The sequence below is a fragment of the Labrus bergylta genome, chromosome 19 (assembly GCF_963930695.1).
Source record: "Labrus bergylta chromosome 19, fLabBer1.1, whole genome shotgun sequence".
NCBI classification, from domain to species: domain Eukaryota; kingdom Metazoa; phylum Chordata; class Actinopteri; order Labriformes; family Labridae; genus Labrus; species Labrus bergylta.
The window spans coordinates 21,250,126-21,268,772 of NC_089213.1; the positions used below are offsets into that span (position 1 = coordinate 21,250,126).

Sequence of the window (18,647 nt, forward strand, 5' to 3'; positions counted from 1 at the left end):
GCAAGCACTAGAGTTAAATATTTAAGTATTAATTCCAACAAAGTTTTAATGGAGTTCAAATAATATTAATCCTGAGCCTGACTGATAGAAAAGAAAGCCATTCTCCGACTCTGCACTCTTAACTTAGAAGAATCATATTGTATTACTAATGTGTTTTTTTTCCCCCACCTACCTTGCTAAGCTGGCCCATGACCTCCCACAGTAAGCTGTGCAGCATCGACAGCTCCCGGCCCAGGTCGATGTAGCCCTCAAACCCTCCGGCGTTTCCTCCGGTGTCCATGTTGGAAATCTCATAGAGGAACTGCTGCATGGAGCCCCACTCCATCTCCAGGAACTCATTCATGAAATACATGTACTCCTCCTTCGGTCCAAATCTGCAGAGGCAGAAATGACAGGAACATGAAAGCAGAGAAGAAGATGGAAATGTACTGTAGAGTGCAGAGTGGAAGTGTGTAATGCTTAAAGGGTAAAGAATTTAATGTTGTCATGATGAAAAAGGCGCATTAACAGTTTCCCCAACTCTTACAGCGCTGCAAGCATTTAGTTTGGTTGTAGAAAGGATTACATGCCCATTTTGAGTCATATATTTTTTATAACATAGACATGTGACTGAACATGTAAGATAGAAAAACATGCTCATTCATTTCCAGGTTTAAATCATTTAAACTGTTCAGGTTTGTCATGAGCATGTGTTGTTAATGTTTGTCTTTTTAAACAGTCTGAGTTACTTTCACAGTATCACAACCTTTGTTTGGTATGTGGTTTCCCGTTCAGTGTACCTGCTGGATTTAGCATCTACGTCTTGTTATGGTCAAATTAAAAGACAGCTTTCTTTCCCTGTTTTAAATGGTTAAAAGACACAGTTTTCTACCTGTACATTGAAGGATTTTTTTTTTAAACATTTCTGGGGGTATTTTTTCCTTTATTTTATAGGACAGCTGAATAGAAACGGAAAATGTTGGGAGAAGAGAGTGGGGCAAAGAGTCGAGGTCAGATTCGACCTAAGGCTTCTGCGATGAGGACTTAATCCTCTGTGCATGGTGCATACGACATAACCGCTATCTGGCGCCCCGCAAGTTTTACAACATCCAAGGACCTTTGATGGTTAAAGCGATGCAAAGGAACTTACTGTACTGGGTGCTTTGTATTGCACTGTATTGAAGTGCACTGTGTTTTGACCAATGCAAATCTTGGCTCTCATGCCTCCCTCTTGGGCCTCCCTCAACCTGGCTCTGTCTTGGTTTAAATGACTCTATATGTGAACTTCAATCCACTTATGGAAACTGTCAATCATGATTTTGAAATGACTTCTGATGGCAGTTTTTTCTCTAATTTTCCATCAACTTCCTTTTCACACCTGTTAATGTTGTTATGTTGATCTGATCTTGTTTTATGTATTTGATGTTAGAAAACAAAGCAAGCTCAGTTCTGAAAACCTTGATTAAAAAAATGTTTTAATATAAAATGGTAAAATTGTTTTTAAATTCATAAAAAAAGTGAAGGAACAAATGTGTCATAGCTGAAAGCCTTGAGCTCACTGTAGGTCAGTAACAGTTTATACATCCTATACATTTGTGATGTGACTGTGATAGTTTTCCTACGTAACACAAGCATCAGTGTCGATAAATCTGAAATTAAAATGACCGTTAATTCTTAAATTAATTTGACCTTGTCACTGGTGTGAAAGAGCATGCTATGGCAGAGACTCACTTGCTGAAGCTGGCCAGGTTTTGCATCACCTTGGCGATGAGTGTGAGTGTGCGGGACGTGCGTTCAGCGGGGTACTCCTGCATCAGATTGAAGAGGGACGGGGACATGATGGCCGGGCACATGAAGCGCAGAAACAGGGAGGAGCTGATGAGGCTGTCTGCCAGATCCTCTCTGCCACGCTCAGCACATCTGGCTCTCCACGAGGCGAACACTTCCTTCAGCTCGCGGGGAAATATGCTGAAACAAAAAAAGATGGTGTTACACACTGCAGAGGGGAGCGGCAAGAGAAGAACACAGTGGCTTAACTAAAGCCAGTCATGAATTCAAGCAAGCTTCTATCCTCTGCTCAGCATGGATTGGGACTGTGACTCTATTTATTAAACCATCTTTCATGATATCCATACATTTGAGTATTTCAATCATTTGCACAAAGAAAGCTTCAAATATCATGTTCATAATGGAGTCAGGTATTGGTGTCAACTGGAAAGTAAAAATGTTATTTAAAGGCTTTATATGCGATTTTTCAAACTTAAATGTAATAGAAATCAAGTCTATCCTCTGAAAATAACTCTGTGAGTCATGACTGTCTACAATGGGTGTAACACCCGAGTCCCACTGTCTGTGATGCTTTCAGAGTTTTCTGAGTCCTATCTTCAGTTTGTTTACATCGCCCGGATGGCGGCTGACTCCTCCCCTCACGAATAAACATTCTTTAATTGAGGGACTAGAGAAAAGAAGAATAACATACTGTACTCACTGCTTAACTGTGTTTCTAGATCACGCTCATTTCAGGTAAATTTACATGCAGTGTGAAGATACGAGCATAATAAAGATCGCTAGCATTAGCATGCTAACACAACAATGCAGCGCAAGTTGTTTTGGTTTCATGCTGGAGCTCAAGGGCGACATCTGCTGGATCAAAAAATCACATATAAAGCCTTTAAAGCTCAAATTTAAAAACTGAAAGCTTGAACTTTAAGTATGAAAAAATCAAAATATAGTGCAAGTTTTTTTCTCTAACCCTTTTTACTTTAAATTATACATACTGTATATCTTTTCAGAATAAAGAATATTGTTCCTCTGGTTCTTTTTCTATGTTATATCTTTTAACTCTTTAGGCTTGGGATCATCAGTAATAAAGTTTAATTAACACTGAAACCTTGGATCAATCATTCTACCTTCAGGAAACAAGGGAACAGGAAAAGGAGAGTCTCAAAGTCTTCACTCTACTGTATTAAAGTCACTCACGACAAAAAAGGACACCAGAAAGTAATGGTCCTGATCAATACAGATGAATAACAGACAAATGCACACAGTTCTCTGAGAGGTATTGATGGTAAAAAACTGACCAGAGAGAGTTGATTATCTTGCAGAGTAACAGCTCACAACACATGCGCAGGTTGGCTTGATGGTCGGCGAGGACTGAAGGCGGGACTCGCATGGGATCCACCTCACAGTTTTCCTCAGACTCATATAAGGCTCGGACGAAGTCGCCTGCCAGTTTGAAGTCACACTCAGTCATCATGTTTTTCAAAAACAATTCTGCTGTTCACATGGATCTAGACAATACAGTTGTGTTTCTCCTGCCCACTGTCATATGAATTATTATACATTTAAATAATGCCCATATGAGGCGGTGGAGTGAGATGATTATTACAGAAAAGAAACTCAAAATGTGAATGCCAATTTGTTTCCCATTGAATCAAATCTATATTAAAGCTCAGAAATATACATTTAAAATGTCATCTGTTATAAATGAGATAAAACCTGAAAAATGACATAGTTTAATTTTAGATTTAGTTTAGCTTACTTACGGTAATTGTTCATTTAAAAAAAAAAAAAATACACCTGCTTGATGCAGTGACATTTTAAAACAAATATCTCAAAAATGACTGGTCCCACACTGAAGAGGAATACTTTTAGAGGACGTCAGAAATATATTTCAAAACGTGGATCACACTATTTGAACATTAAACAACACTGAAACGTAGCCTGCTCTAGAACACTCGTATTTGTTTTGAGCTTTGAGTAGCACTTTCCTGCAGGCAGCTGGAGATAACACACAAACAATGACGCCTCACCTATAGCATCTTTGAGGTATCTGTGACCTATCAGTTTGAGGTACTCTTCCACGGCCTTTGTGGCCAGCGTGTTCTCACGAAAGATCAAGTGCTCGCGGTCCATGAATCGATCCACTTCGCACATCGCCATGTCGGACAGGAATTCCTAAAAGAGATTACACTTGTTCATCATACAGAGAGCTGAGAGACTGAGGCAGGGATGATTTACTGGAACACGGCTCGCAGTCGAGTAACATCTGACCCCTTGTTTACCTTTGTCTTCCCCGTGCTCTGCAGGATGTGCACCAGAGCAAACGCCACCTCCTCTTTGCTCTTCACACTCAGCAGAGGCTCCAGGACTGCACACAATGTCCGGTAGTTGTTGGTGATGTACTCTGCAAACTCCTTATACAGCTCCATCGGGAGGATGTTCATTGTCTGGTAGCGAGACTTGACGCGCAGAGAGGCGTTGATGACTTTTCCACTTCCGACGCCGCCGCTTTTGGCCAACACACTGGACTGGATCACAGGGTACCACTGCTCCACAAACTGCCGGCCCGTGATGCTCGAGATGGGGATGCTGACAAGGCCAAGATATGTGCTTTTCTCCTAGATCAACATGAAAACAAGGTCATCTTAATCATTTTTTAGCATCAGATATTTTTTTAAAAAGAGATCAATAAAGAATGTAGTCGCTACCTTGCGTCTTTTTTTGTCAGTTTCCTTGTACAGGTGCAAACGAAGGCTACGGATGGTAGGCAAATTGTTAAATTCAAAATGCTCGCCCCAGAAGACGGTGTCTGTGCGGGGTTTGCTGGTGGTGCGTGCGTACAGCATGTCGTCCAGACACAGCTCACAATAGTAGCGTTTCTTAGCCGGAAGGTCTCGAGCTTCAATGATCCACAACTTGAGCACATTGTCGACCCGTCTGCTGTTATCCTGAAAACGAAACGGGGAGTCCTATTACTGCATTATAACAGTCCTTATCCTTGTTGGATCCAAATGTTTACACCCTGGATCTTGTGATGAAAAAGGCAGGTCACAGGGTGTTTGATAATTTGTGTCTTTGTGATTCAAAGTGACAAAAATCTCAGTATCTACCTTGTTAGGTTTGATAGCTCGTTGCAAATTTTCAATCCACTTGTCTCTCTCTGAAGCCGAGCGGCAGGCAAAACATTTTGTCCCTGAATTAGTCGTCACCTGAGGAAAAACTTAAGTGTTAGAGTGTTTCTTAGTTTAAAAAAAATAACCTTAATAAGGCTGCAAAAAAAGCTGACCTTCTCTAGAAATAAATCTGTTGATCTCTATTTAGTCCAAAGCTGTAAATAATAATTTCAAAAGATTTGGTAATTTTGGCAATTGCATTAAGAAACTTAATTTACCGTCATGTAAGGCAGAGGCAATACAGCATATTCTCACATTTATAAGCTGGAATCAGAGAATGTATTGGCTTGATATGAGACTAAAGACTTAAGAGGATTATGTGAATCAAAATTGTTCTCCATTGATTTTTAAATCACTCAGCTAATTCTTTCAGCCTGAATTTCTTCAAACACTAAAAGGCTTCATTTGTCAATATTTGGAGCGACGTAATAAGTGGCTTTGCAGTCGTACCGGATGTCTTTAAATGCTCTAAACATTTAAACAGACTTATTTATATTGGTTATTTGGTTAATAACGAATGAGTCTTTTAAACAACTAAGAGCACCTCAAAGCAGTACTCTTGTCCTAAAATGCTGGAGTGGACAGGCTTGATTATGGCCTCTTCATCCAAAACTAGGTCCAAAGCCTCAGCAGCACTGCTCGGAGAAAGCAAGGATTCATGGGAGTGTGACTCTTTGAAGCTCTGCATCAGTCGTGTCCTGGTGAAAGAGGGAAAAGAAAAAAACTTTAGATAATCATTGGACTGATAGTGATTTTATTAGTTGTTGGGTTTTTTTTTTTTAAATAAGGTTTCCATTTAACCAAAAAATGAATCACTGCAGCTCAGTAATCCTTGTGCATCACTGCTGCAATTTTTGGCAGATTTTTAAGCTCTGATCCTTTTATAATGAGTTTATGTGAAAGATAAGACTACCAGATTTTCAGATCTGGTGCGTTGCAGCTTGGTATGTTGACTCGACACATGTGAATCACACTGCACGGTAGGAAAAAGCCTACAGTAATGCCTACTGTGTGATAGTAGAGAAATACAAACCAAGACGTGCAGTTCAGTGAGGCTAGTCTCCAAAAATAAATTAAAACTGTTGTGCAGTTATAATCTTTAGAAGAGGGCTGCTCTGTCAAGAAAAGGTTGTGGTGGAAATAGAAACAAAAATATGAGAGAAATCCTTCTTAATGGAGTACGGTCAGTCGGTAAAGTAGCCAATTGAAAGAAAATGTAGCAGGATATCCCTTTTTTTCCAGAGTCACATGAGAAGATTGTTCCCATTTTATTTACTAGAATAAAGTATTGAGCTTTGGACAGCAGTTGATTAGATAGCTTAGCATAAAGGCTGAGAGTAAAGGCAGCTATGTCTGGTTATGTTTCCATATTTTTATTTTACACTCAAAATACACTTAGACATTTTTGTTTTTTATTTCACATTTTTGTCTGCCAAATACAAAGCTATAACCAGCAGTTATTTAGCTTAGTTAAACATAAAGAGTAAAAAGACAGAGCTAGGTTTGTTCTGTCAAATTTCCCTGTTCATATTTATGAAAATATTTTTGAAATAACTTCTTGAAATACACTATCCTGCTAAAACATTGAAGAGATCATAATGACACCCTCAGTTGTGTCCATCAAATATAAAGCTAAAACAGGCAGATGTTTGGCTATACTAAGCTAAAATAGTTGAAACAAGGGGGAACAAGCCAGCAAGGCGCTCTCCAATGTTGACCAAGCATACAGTTTAAAGCTTATAAAAAGTTTGTATTTTCTTTAGACTTTATGAGCTGGAATTGTAATAATCCCCCAGAAAGTTGAATGTTTTCTTTATAATAGTCTGTAACTGTTTTTGAAACATAAAGAACTTAAAATGTTGAGGTTATCTGCACTGAAAGCTGTAGCTAGCATGCATCATAGTTAAATCATTAGTACATTTTCCAAAATTTAGCTTATAAGTTAGCTTTCTTTCTGCAAATAATACAGGAAAATCAATATCACTATTTTTTGTTAATTAAATTAAAGCTCCAACTATCAGCAGTTTAGCTTAACGTACAAAATGTAAAACAAGGAGAAAAAGCAAGTCTGGCACTTTTCAAAGACAATACCCCTACCACAACCTTTAGATTACCAAAATCAACATGTTCTGTAAGATTTTCAAAGGAAATATATGTTATATGCCACAAAACTTGAGTTGTAGAAGCATGGAAGGCATATTGCCCTTGTTCAAGTACAGAATCAAGCTAGCTGTTTTGCCCCTTTCCAACCTTTATGTTGAGTTAGCTAGTAAGCTGCTGGCTCTGGCTATAGGAACAAATTAGAAAGTGGTATAATTCTTCTTATCTGACTTCTTGTAAAAAAAAAATGCGTAATTGAAATAAAGTTTATTTAGACATTTCTGAAACTAAGATTTGTTGAAGAAGTAATTATAAATGTGGATATCATCTCCACTGAAAAGCTAGCTAGCAAGCTGCACATTGTTGGCTTTAAACATGAAAGAGAAAATGAAGAGAAGAGAAAAAGCTGCAGCTTTGAAGAAAACACCTGATAATAATTATGCAGCAAATGAGGAGCACTAATTTAAGGGCAGATTTAATGTTGTTGAGAGGTGCAGAGATGTGTCTACTTTGAGGAGCTAACAGTACATAGAAAATGCGTTGGTACACCGACTTGGCAGAAGAGGTAGAGCAGCTGCGTTGGAACGCTAGAGTGTGAGGTTGGACGTGGAGGGTTTATAGCAAAGTCAACTTAACAGTACCGAGTGAATTAAGCGTGTGTGTGGGCAGAACTCAAAGCAGGCTGTGAAGGCAGCTGTCTGAGGCAGCGGTGGGAGCTGGAGATGTGGTAAGGGGGGAACACACTGACTGAGGCATAAGTCTCTTTAACCCCGACACCATTAAACTACCCCCACTGCCTCCATCAGCGCTGGCTCTACTGAACCCATTTGGGTTTATATATAATTCATTTAAACGTTTGAACTGGGCTTCTGCTTTGGCTCACCATGCATTTTAGAACAAAGGGTTCTAAACATGCCGTACTAAATTGTTCGTCTCTGAGTCTCGGACATCCACACCTTGCTTAAAAATGTCTATTATGCATCTCCTGTGGTGAGAGGAAAGTGTACCGTCAGCATTACTGTTTTACTTTCTGCCACTCTTTACGTTTCCCATAGGAGAATCGTGTCTGGATTATGTGAAGACTGCATAAAATTTTGATCAGAATGCAAGCAGGGATCTTATGGGATGTGACCTCGAGTCAGAATACCAAACAAGAAAACACTCTCACAAGAGCCTCGAGACCTTCAAGCTACTATAACATTAAACAGATCTTTGAAAATAAAATATTTTACCAAAATAAAATGTATTTAAAAAAAAATCCCTTAGTGAACTAATGAAAAGTTAAACTATGACATTGACTCCAAACAACAGTTTTTAAACTGACAAGGTACTAAGCCTTGTAGGATGAAGTTCAGAATGATTTAAAATAAAAATGGTGGCAGTCTGCTTGAGGGTTGTATGGTGACAGCGGTAATGAATGTCCGACATGCCCAAGGTGCTACAAATAAAATAAAATGAAAACTAAATTAAAAACGAAAGCGTTATTTATTCAAATAGTTGTATGTGTTTATGTCAGCATACAGGTGCTACTGCTTTCAGCTATGTAATTATACAGTTTAATATGCCTCCACCTTTAGCCTTCACTTGGCCTCTCCTTTCGAGTTCACTTGTAATGTGTGACAGCTTCAATGGGAGCAGTGCTGCTTTTAATATCAATAAAATGAATATGTTTAGTCACTGGCTAAAAGCTCTGAATGTCTAAATAAGGGCAACGTCCTTTATTCTGGGAGGCTTTGCTTTCATCACAGTGGTTAATAAGAAGCCACAGTACAGGCCAGATTTAGATTAATCCTGTTTGTGTTTCAGCCAAAAAGTAGCTCTTGGGCTATTCTTTTGAGAAAATAAAATCTTCAGAAAATAATGCTTTGATAGCTTAGGGACTAGTACAAACACTTATCCAACATTGTGTAAATTGTGCTGACTGGCTAGCTAACCGGAAACAGATAGTGATGTTTTCAAAAACATTCAAATCCCCAGACTCTTTCCAATTCTATGTTAAAAAAAAAAATATATATATATATATATATATCCTTAAATTGTTGCAAATTGTTACAATAGATAGTCATTCAGAGAGTGCTTAACCCCTCCCCCACCTATCTTTACTTCAGAATGACTCAACCATCCTCGGATGTTCTTTTTATACCAAATATATCACCAACCTGCTGCCAGTTAACCTTATTAACTGTGAGATGTTCCATCAGGTGTTTCTGAAGCGTTTCACAACCTTTCTAGTTCTTTGATGTTACCACTGTCCCAACTTATTCCGAACGTGTTGCTGGCTTCAAATTTTAAATTGACTTAAACATTCCCAAAATACAATACCATTTCTCAGTTTCAGTGTCACGTCTTCGTGCTATTGCAACACTCTAGCCATACTGTTGTGAGTCACTGTGCCTCATATCCAGTGATTTAAGCACCTATATAAGTAATGTTTGTGTGTTTGCTCGTCTTTTTTCTATTCCAATTAAATCTGGGGTTTCGATGTTTTGTAAATCAACAGAATCAATTCTTTTTTACATTTTACACAGCTCCCCAGCTGATTTGGAAACAGGGTTGTTTATCTTCTCTAGCTCTCTACAGCTATGTATTCACTTTACTTTGCTTCTTCAGTTCTGTTATCTGTTTACTGAAACTTTAAAGAAACCATCACAAGATGACCTCACGGGAAACATGAAAAATAAATTACTGAATGAGATTTGAAGCCAATATTACCAAACATGAGCTTCTAGTCAAACAAGATCACGTAAGGCTTTATCAACCAAAAAAACAGCCAGGACGAGAACACTTTAGAGCTGTTAGTGTCAGCATTGGGAGGCTGGTTATACTGTACACTATAATTACAGTACACAATGAGCCTGTCCCACAACAAGAAGCAACCTTAAAAGCTGTGTGTTGAAGTTAGCATTGTTCTGGCTCAGGCTATAAAAGGAAGCTTTCAACAACAAAAGAGAGATTTTTTAAGAAGGTAAGACTACTGAGGGCGTTTTGTACAGTGTGCTGGTCTGCGTTCACGTTAGTAACATCTTTCTGTGCCCGAGTACAGCACAGACTTCATAAATCCTCTGAGCTGCACGGTAGATGTGGAGGTAGGAAGAGGGTCGTTGTTGGCATCTCATAAATAACAAAAACATCTGCTGCCGGTTGCCATGGTTGCTTCTTCTTCATTCTGCTTTTTGGCGGATTTGCAAACCAACTATGTGTCTACTGCCCCCTACTGTGTACATAAGAAAGCCGTCGTCATATAGCGATCCACTTCCTTGTTAGAGCACAGTTGCGTTCACATCACATCGGGCACAGTACCCGTGTACTGTACAAGAATTGTACGTCTGTGTTCACACTAATCAAATGAACCGGACTTATAAGCGTACTTGGATCCGGGCCTGGGTCCCTCGTGTGAAACCACCCTTAAACCACATCCAGACCAGAAAGCAGCGTATCAACAATTCTACAAGTCAAGATTTGATTATTGGAGATTGAAAAGAGTGCAAAGCTTAAAATTGTGTAAGTGATTGTTACACAACTTTGGGCAGCAGTACCTCAGTTCACATCGGGCCTTGGGTTCAAGTCCCGATGTGGACCAAGTCTGGAAATGGAACTAGTAGCTCACTAGTTCACTTCCTGAGCACTGCAATGTATTTCAACCTTTGTGTGTGTAGCATGTTCAATAACAAAGTGGATAATTGAATTTCCCGTCTTGGGATTAAAGTATATCTTCTTCTTCTTTTGTTTAAATAATAATAATAATAATAATAATAATATCAAAGTTGTAATTGCTCTCTGATTCTGCCAGTAAGGAGTTTGAATATTCTCCGTGGGATTGTGTGGGTTTCCGCCGGGTGCTCCAGCTTCCTCCCACAGTCTAAGATCATTATCTAAAGGAACAACGAATCCATGATGTAACCCGTTTGAGGTTTTGTTTTGTCTAATCACATCACTTATGCATGAGCACAAACTGTAACATACATGCAATCAGCATGTTTTCTGTCCACTGATAACAGACACCTTTGAACCTAATGCTCTCAGACAATTTGGGAATTTTAATGGGAATATTATAAGAACAAACTAAATAAATATTAAAACGTATTTTTTAAAAGGATAAATGGAACCACAGGCTTTCAAACCTATCATACCATGTACAGTATATCAGGTGTAGAAGCCATTCTAATCATGGTCCATTTCATTAAATGAATAAAATAAGAAACTTGTATTGATTATTATCTTTATTCATTTATTTGTACATTTTTTGGGGAAAATATTTTTGATCGTGTTTATAGTTCAGATTTGGGGATATTCAGTTTGGATGTTATCACGGAAATAATGGAAACTCTTGAGTGAAATAAACGGAGAATGAAGTCAACAGATCCTGGAGTAATGATTTATTTGTGGACACGCATCAGAATTGAGCAACATGGTGGTTCCGACGCTCTGACATTTGAAACACCTTTTCCGGAAATTGGCACTACATGAGGTAAAATTTGAACATAGGCATATATCTGTTAGAACTGTGATAAACTGGGAATCCTGTTCACAGGGATTCCTGGCTTTTGCCCAACAAATCCCGGGACAGGTTCCAACCCCAATGTGACACTGAATCAGAATTACCTCGGCTTTGCCTTGAAACTGAATGAATGTTACTACGGTAAAGGTTCCTTACCTCTCTTGGTCGGCACTACGAAACCGGGGCAGAATCATTTGTCTGAAGCTGCTGGTCCGGTCCAGTTTGGGCTGACTTTTGGCCCTCTTGATGGAGCCCTTCAGCCTCCGATTGAGAAAACTCTGAAGATTCAACAAGGACATAAAAGAAAAAGGAGAATACAATTCATGAAATTATAAAGAATTAAAAACACTCCTCCTATAGTTCTGAAAATGAAGACAATGAAGAACAGCACTGTACTCACCGGCTGTCTGAAGGGCTGAGGGGTGGCATTCGGAGGAGTTTCCATGCTTGACTGCCTTACAGAGGCAAAACTTGCCCTGCGAGATTGGTCTAAGGGAACAGAAGTGCAGCAAAAAAAAAGCAAATCATTAAGTAAGAATATGGACATTACTTCCAGAAAACCTTTATGTCTTTATGTCTATGTCCATTTCTTTTATAAACAATTTTATTTTTCATAATAACTTTTTGTCCCTTTTTAGGTTTTTCCCCCCTGAATTTGATTCCATATGTAGCCTCAATAAACATGTAGAACACTGTAATGTTTTTTTGAAGACGAACGGTGCAAATTATTAGTGAGTCCGACTAATACGATGCAGTGTGTACGTTTATCTTGCTGTTAATTCATCTCGGGCTGTTGCAGAGTACATTTCCATCTGATTTTCAAAGACTGAGCTGATTTAAAAATGATTGTTCTTCCAAAATAATGTCAATTATCATGACCTCTTTATGTCAATGGGTCATATGTCATACATGAAAAGATAGAGAGTCTGTTCTTCATTTTACAACAAGGTTATTTTGTACAAAACTCGGTAACGATTGATTAAAATATCTTTGAGATTTCCACTTATGTTAGAGTGAAAATTAACTCTGAATGAAGTCACCAAAGGAATAAAAACAGATGATGTTGTAATAGTCATGACATCATGATTGATGATTATTGCATCATTTTTCTTTTTAGTTATATTTATTTTAATCTTGTACATTTTTAATTTCAATACAATTTAAAATCTTTGCACTCTTTATGACCACTTAAGTACATTTTGACTCGTAACAACAACTTTCATTACCTTGCATCTGCCTTAGTCACAAATAGAAAGAGGGATGGTATTAGAAAAAGCATTACCAACACACAATAATCACAAACAAGCCTCCAGCACATCAACAATGCAGAATAGTCAATTTAAGCAAAGCTCACCAACAAGAACAGACAGCTACAGCCTCGGAAAAAAAGCACAAATAACAACACTGTGACAGACTGAAAGACACTTGGACTGGGACTATTCATCTGCTCCTCAAGTGGAAGAACTTTTACATCCAAGGCCAGAGGAAAATGCATAAAAAAAACTTGAAGTGCAATCTGTACTGGACTCATATATTCTTAAGAAGTAACAAGTACTTCTGAGTCATCTTGAACTTGTTTGACTTTGGGCTTGTGCAAACTCTTGGACATGTAGCTGGATTTATAAAAGTATAGACAGGCGTCCATGGGGAAACTTATCTGAAGCTTTATGTACACTTCTCTTTGTTGGCTAGAAAACATGACGTCAATGCACCGAGAAAAAGCATCCTTAAGAGACATCCACCACAAATATCTTATAAAGCCTCACCTCTTTAGGAGTATTTTAAAAAAGCAGACACTGAAATATATATGTTCATATGTATGAGTCATTTTGAACAGAGTGCATTTACTCTGCTGTTTCACTATTTCTATATAAGACTATTGGACAAATCTAAGTTTAGTAGGTCAGCTAAAGCCTGGGAACACATTCGCCTACATTCTTTACTAATTCACTGTCTACACGCATAAATAATGGTGGCAGGAAAATTGTTACATGCCTGACTGGGGTTGACAACGCTGTATAAGTTGCTATAAATCTCGTTAAAGAAATAGAAATTCTTATGTAACAAATGTCTTTGATTGAGATGAAAAAGTCTGCTCTGTCTTCTAGGACAAACCAACAAAATAACACCCTACTTTACTAGAAATCAGATAGCAAACAAGATGTAAGGCAGGATGACATTTATTTCGTGTGATTATCAAGATACCTCTCCAGCTAAACACAATCCATGAGGGAGTAATGAGAGCAATAAAAAGGGCAAACACGCATGATAAAAGGTCAAATCCGAAAGGACAATTTTGTGCTATATTAATCTTTTAGAGTCTTGACATTTTTTTAAAGAGATTTTTTTCTTCAGAATCCAATTCCATACATTGATAAGTGTCAGAGTTTTATCTATAAGGACCCTTGTGTTGCATTAAGTGGTATCTATACTTGTGAAGCCAGATTGGACCGAACTGATAACCACTCAACCCAACCATGCAGCTAAATTATAAATCTTGAATTGGTGAAGGCATATAAAGTCTTTCAAATGAAGAGGTTAAGATAATGCCAGGATAAGCCTATCAGAGGTAGATTAGGGGGATATGTTTTTATAAAGTACATTCCTATTTTCAGGTGCTTATACACCAAAGAAAAAAGACTTAAGAATATCATAGTTTTTCATTCCTGCCATGGATACCCCTACATCTAACACATTTGGTGCTTTAAACACAAAAACGTGACAGTAGTCTCTTGTTGGTATTCATCCTCCTCTTCTATTTTTGTCTGCGATTGATCCGTTGGAGCTATTTATTCAGAAATTACCCATTACCCAGAGGAGCTGCTTTTTATCCCTCTGCAACAGAGAATCAAGACACTCTGTCATCCTATGATTTCCTCGCTCCCAAAGCCTGTAAATAGGCGACTCTCCAGGTCCTATTCTGAATCCCAGCTAATTGTTTGGTATCCATGGAAACAACTCCAAGGGCTTCTGCTTGAACTGAAGAAGATATTGGCACACAACAGCACAATAAAGATGATGAAAAACGCTAAGTAATATTCTGCACAAACCCGGTGGTTCTGGTAACGTGAATGTAGGTTAACTAATAAGAAGACCTATCGGCTGCCCACGAGGTGAATCTTTCCCAAACTGAAGGAAATGTTTCAGTTTCTTTGTGTTTCATCAGAGGCAGAGCTACATCGATCGATCGAAAGGATCCTGCACAGAAACATGTAGCATCATGTTTCCAGTTTTTTCCACATCATCTCCACTGGAAACAGTCACCTGCTACATGTGATGCTTTAAGTAAACGTGACATATTCAAAGAACACATGGATGCGTTCACATTGGCTATTCTAAATGTAAATTGCTGTCAGGATGGAGTGTGTGGGTGGCTACAGCCTCCAGCTAACTGTGATACAGAGGGAGAGAAAGACAGAAAGAGGAAGACTGTGAGTGGGAGTAGGAGAAACATACTCAACCTTTAGCATATATATCTCTATTAATACACATTTGGAAATGTTGTTTTCTTCTTAATAAATTGATTAGAGCCTAACCTTTTTCAGGGCATTGATTGTTTTTTGTTATTGGCAGAAAATTGATGCAGTACAAGGATGTAATGTGCCAGCCCTCAAACTAAGAGACTGCAATGAAAGCAGGCCAACTAAAGTCAAAGTATGAAGGTTTTTTTTCTTTAATAACAATGAAAACTTTTAAAAAGATGTGCTTTACTATAATAGAAGAAACAGACTGACTTAGCAACAATACTGATTTAATATAACGAACATTTTGGTATCAAGTAGAACAATTACATGAATCAATCAATCCACAGTACATAAACATGCTGGATCAGTATTAATCTATAATTTCAGGTCGCATTATGATTTAAATGTATTTGCCAACTCATATTTACCAACAGAACTATCCCTGGATCCCAGAATGGCTGCTCCGTTTTCATTTACGTGGACAAAAGCCATGCTAGCTCTGCTGCTAGGCTGTACATTGGCACTACAGTCATTTAAAGCTAAATGCTAACACCTCTGTGTCCTCCTTGACCCAAAGAACTTAAGCAGGTTTTTAGCGTATACTGTATTCACAATGGATTAGGTAAGAAAAAGTTACTAAATTGAGAATAAATGTATAAACCTGGAGGGTCAATTTGATGTTTATGTCATTTTTCTCCTAAAATAAAATGTATGAATGAGTGTTTACCATGGTCACCAACAGTCATGTATAATGACTTCTGCAGACAACTTTTATAACCAAAAGCACTGGTAGAATAGAAAGTTTGGCCTGATGAAGTAATTACACTTGATGTTTAATGAATTTCAGTTCCAAATATCATGAAAATCAACCCCGTAGACGTTTCAGTCAGTAGGAATTGATCACTTTAGAAAAACTGTCTGCACAATATTCAATGGCAAGCAATCAATTGAATGGTTGGGACAGCACTCACATGGCTTCAGGTATCCGAGGTAAGGAATCTATTTGTTCACTTGAAGACGCATTCTATCAATCAGAAATAGCTAAAGATTCAATGTGAACAACTTTCCACACTAACAATTGATTTAATGTGTCAAGAAACCAATTCTGAAAATGTAACTGCAGACAAATTTGAATTTAAATACAAAGTTCAATTTTGATGCTTTTAATGATGCGACTTCACATAAAAAACTACTACATTTACAATTAGCAATAAAAGCACACTTAATCATCATTTGCATTTTCAATCGTGATAAGAATCTGCATCTTTTATAGAACTAAATGGGACTGTTTACTCTGACAGGCTACTTTTTCAGGCTGTTTTGTGTCACGTGTGTGTGTGTGTGTGTGTGTGTGTGTGTGTGTGTGTGTACGTAACCTAAGTCACTGAGTGGAAGCTGAGGCTAATGGGAAAACTGAGTGACCTTGATTTTTTTTTCAATTGTTCTTACAGTGAAGGAGCATTTCAGTTCACCTTGGAGTGACAGGGTTTCCAGGAACAGATTACATACACACACACACACACACACACACACACACACACACACACACACACACACACACACACACACACACACACACACACACACACACACACACACACACACACACACACACACACACACTTTGGGATATCTGGTCATAGCATCTGACAACGAGGAGCCCTGGTGACTCACAGGCAGGCCTGCTTGGGGCAGATGTCGCATTCCTGTCATATGGAAGTCTCTATAATTACCACATATCAACTAGTAAATACTGTTCATGTCAACAACAGAATGTTAATTAATGCCAGAGCCCAATTTAATGCTGTAGTGAGAATGTGCACTTTAGACCTCACTTTAAAAACTGACCGTTAAAAAAAACCATGGCTGATCATCTGGGGGGAAATAGTGGCAGGATTTGGTTATGATTGATCATAGCTGTGAGAAATATGTGCAGTTTAAGCAGGAGCGGTCTGCTGTCAGTTTAACTGCCTGATCAATATATTTCTTGGCTGACATTGGAAAATGATGTTTCTTTATTCACCTATATGATCATCTTAAATCAACAATTATTATTAAAACTAAAATGTTTGCTCCAGAAAAAAATGGCATCATACTGTTATAAGACACCAACTTCAGATATCCTTATGAGTTATTTCTTTGGCATAATGTTTGAATGCAAACACATAAAGGCTGCATGGTATTGAATGTTACCGAACATTGTTGGGTTATGGTAGGATTCTATTGATCCACAGTTTGCACTAAATCATCTGCAAACATTAACACATTGTGAAAAGATTTTCTGCCCTGTTTTTGAGATTTCATCACACTTTTTTCTACCTCGCTACCTGTGATTAACTTGCTTACATTCAGAGTTATTTTATAAAACAATAAGTAGTTTCTTGCAAAGGCAGTTTGCCTCAAAACTTGCAGGTATACGGGTATGATATAAAAAGCAGATGACGCAGACGGTGATCCTTGCGCCCTTGATTTGATTCTGGTTTACATATTTATCATAAAGGCGTTATATTCAGGCTAAAACCAGGTATCAAGTCGTTCTTTACCACAAGAGTTGACAAGTGGCACAAGAGGAAGTCAAGAAAATATGTTTTGCTTTTAATTTGTGCAAATTGACTCTTCAAGCCATCACTTAACTCCAGAAGTGCTCATGAAAGAAAACAAATGCCAACTGCCAAAGCACATTGGGTCAAAGATGGTTCGACTGCCATCTTAAATTCATCACAGCATCACAGCTGTTAAAAAAAACACAGGCAGGCCAAAATGTGCTCAGAAATGTAAGGTTGTTCATTAACTACATGCTGTCCAAACAATCAGTCAGCGCGGCTGACAGAAACAAAGCCTCGCTGCATCAACCTCACTGCTCCTTGACAGGCCGGCAGCATCGCCTCAGGAGGTTTGACATGGTCAAAGTGTGAGAAGTGGTTTACAAAGCTTAGAATGAGATTGGAGATGCCGAGCACACACAGACACACTGCTAGAATTCACACATTAGCTGCTTGATGGTACTCAGTCTTGTCTTACAATGTCTGGCAAGTGAATAAACACCATGTTTGTTGACTGTATTCACCCAGTGGCCATAACTCCTCAAACCTCATACTCAGGGTCCAAAGCTAAGCACTGTTTAAAATGTTTAACTGCGTTTTTCTAGGTCGGGAATCATAGAAATTTAGGCACTCTTCAGCTTCTCCATTTATCAACACCTGTGAGACAACAAACAGGGAATTTAGGGCAGATATCATCAGACCATACTTAAAATTTCAAACAATAGGCAATACAAATAATTGGATGACTTGTTAGCTAAAGTGAGACAAAACAATCACTTAAGTACTAATACAACCGTTTGCTATTATATGCTGAACGTCAAACAACTGTTTGTGAAGTCTGGCAATGTTTGAAGTTAAAACATTTGATGACACATTTCTGTAGCTACGTTCAGACAATAGCTATTGTTAGCATAGTGCTAATATAGCTTTAGCTAAGGAAGGGAAGGGAAATCTGGTCGTATTTAATATTAAAACAACACATTAGATATCTCATTGGCTAAGATCAGACAACAGCTACCATTGGCATTCCACCACTTGCTGCCAAAATGACCATTACCTTAAACACAATACAATAGTATATAATAAGGCCCGACTGACATGTGTTTTT

The 18,647-nt window shown here is 38.2% G+C and overlaps 1 protein-coding gene across 4 annotated transcripts in view; it reads right to left on the reverse strand.

The window, feature by feature from the left end:
• Positions 1-18,647, reverse strand: part of LOC110005524 (ras/Rap GTPase-activating protein SynGAP-like) — a 43,257-nt gene that overhangs the window by 18,613 nt on the left and 5,997 nt on the right. For 3 of the 4 annotated variants that reach the window (XM_065948041.1, XM_065948038.1, XM_065948039.1), the window contains 10 exons: positions 11,933-12,021; positions 11,689-11,810; positions 5,479-5,632; positions 4,872-4,970; positions 4,470-4,730; positions 4,044-4,379; positions 3,792-3,936; positions 3,060-3,204; positions 1,711-1,947; positions 173-374 (listed from right to left, as the gene is read on the reverse strand). In XM_065948041.1, the coding sequence (XP_065804113.1) occupies positions 173-374; positions 1,711-1,947; positions 3,060-3,204; positions 3,792-3,936; positions 4,044-4,379; positions 4,470-4,730; positions 4,872-4,970; positions 5,479-5,632; positions 11,689-11,810; positions 11,933-12,021 (1,790 nt within the window). The remainder of the gene's footprint in view (positions 1-172; positions 375-1,710; positions 1,948-3,059; positions 3,205-3,791; positions 3,937-4,043; positions 4,380-4,469; positions 4,731-4,871; positions 4,971-5,478; positions 5,633-11,688; positions 11,811-11,932; positions 12,022-18,647) is intronic. The other variant, XM_065948040.1, reaches the window with a different exon arrangement.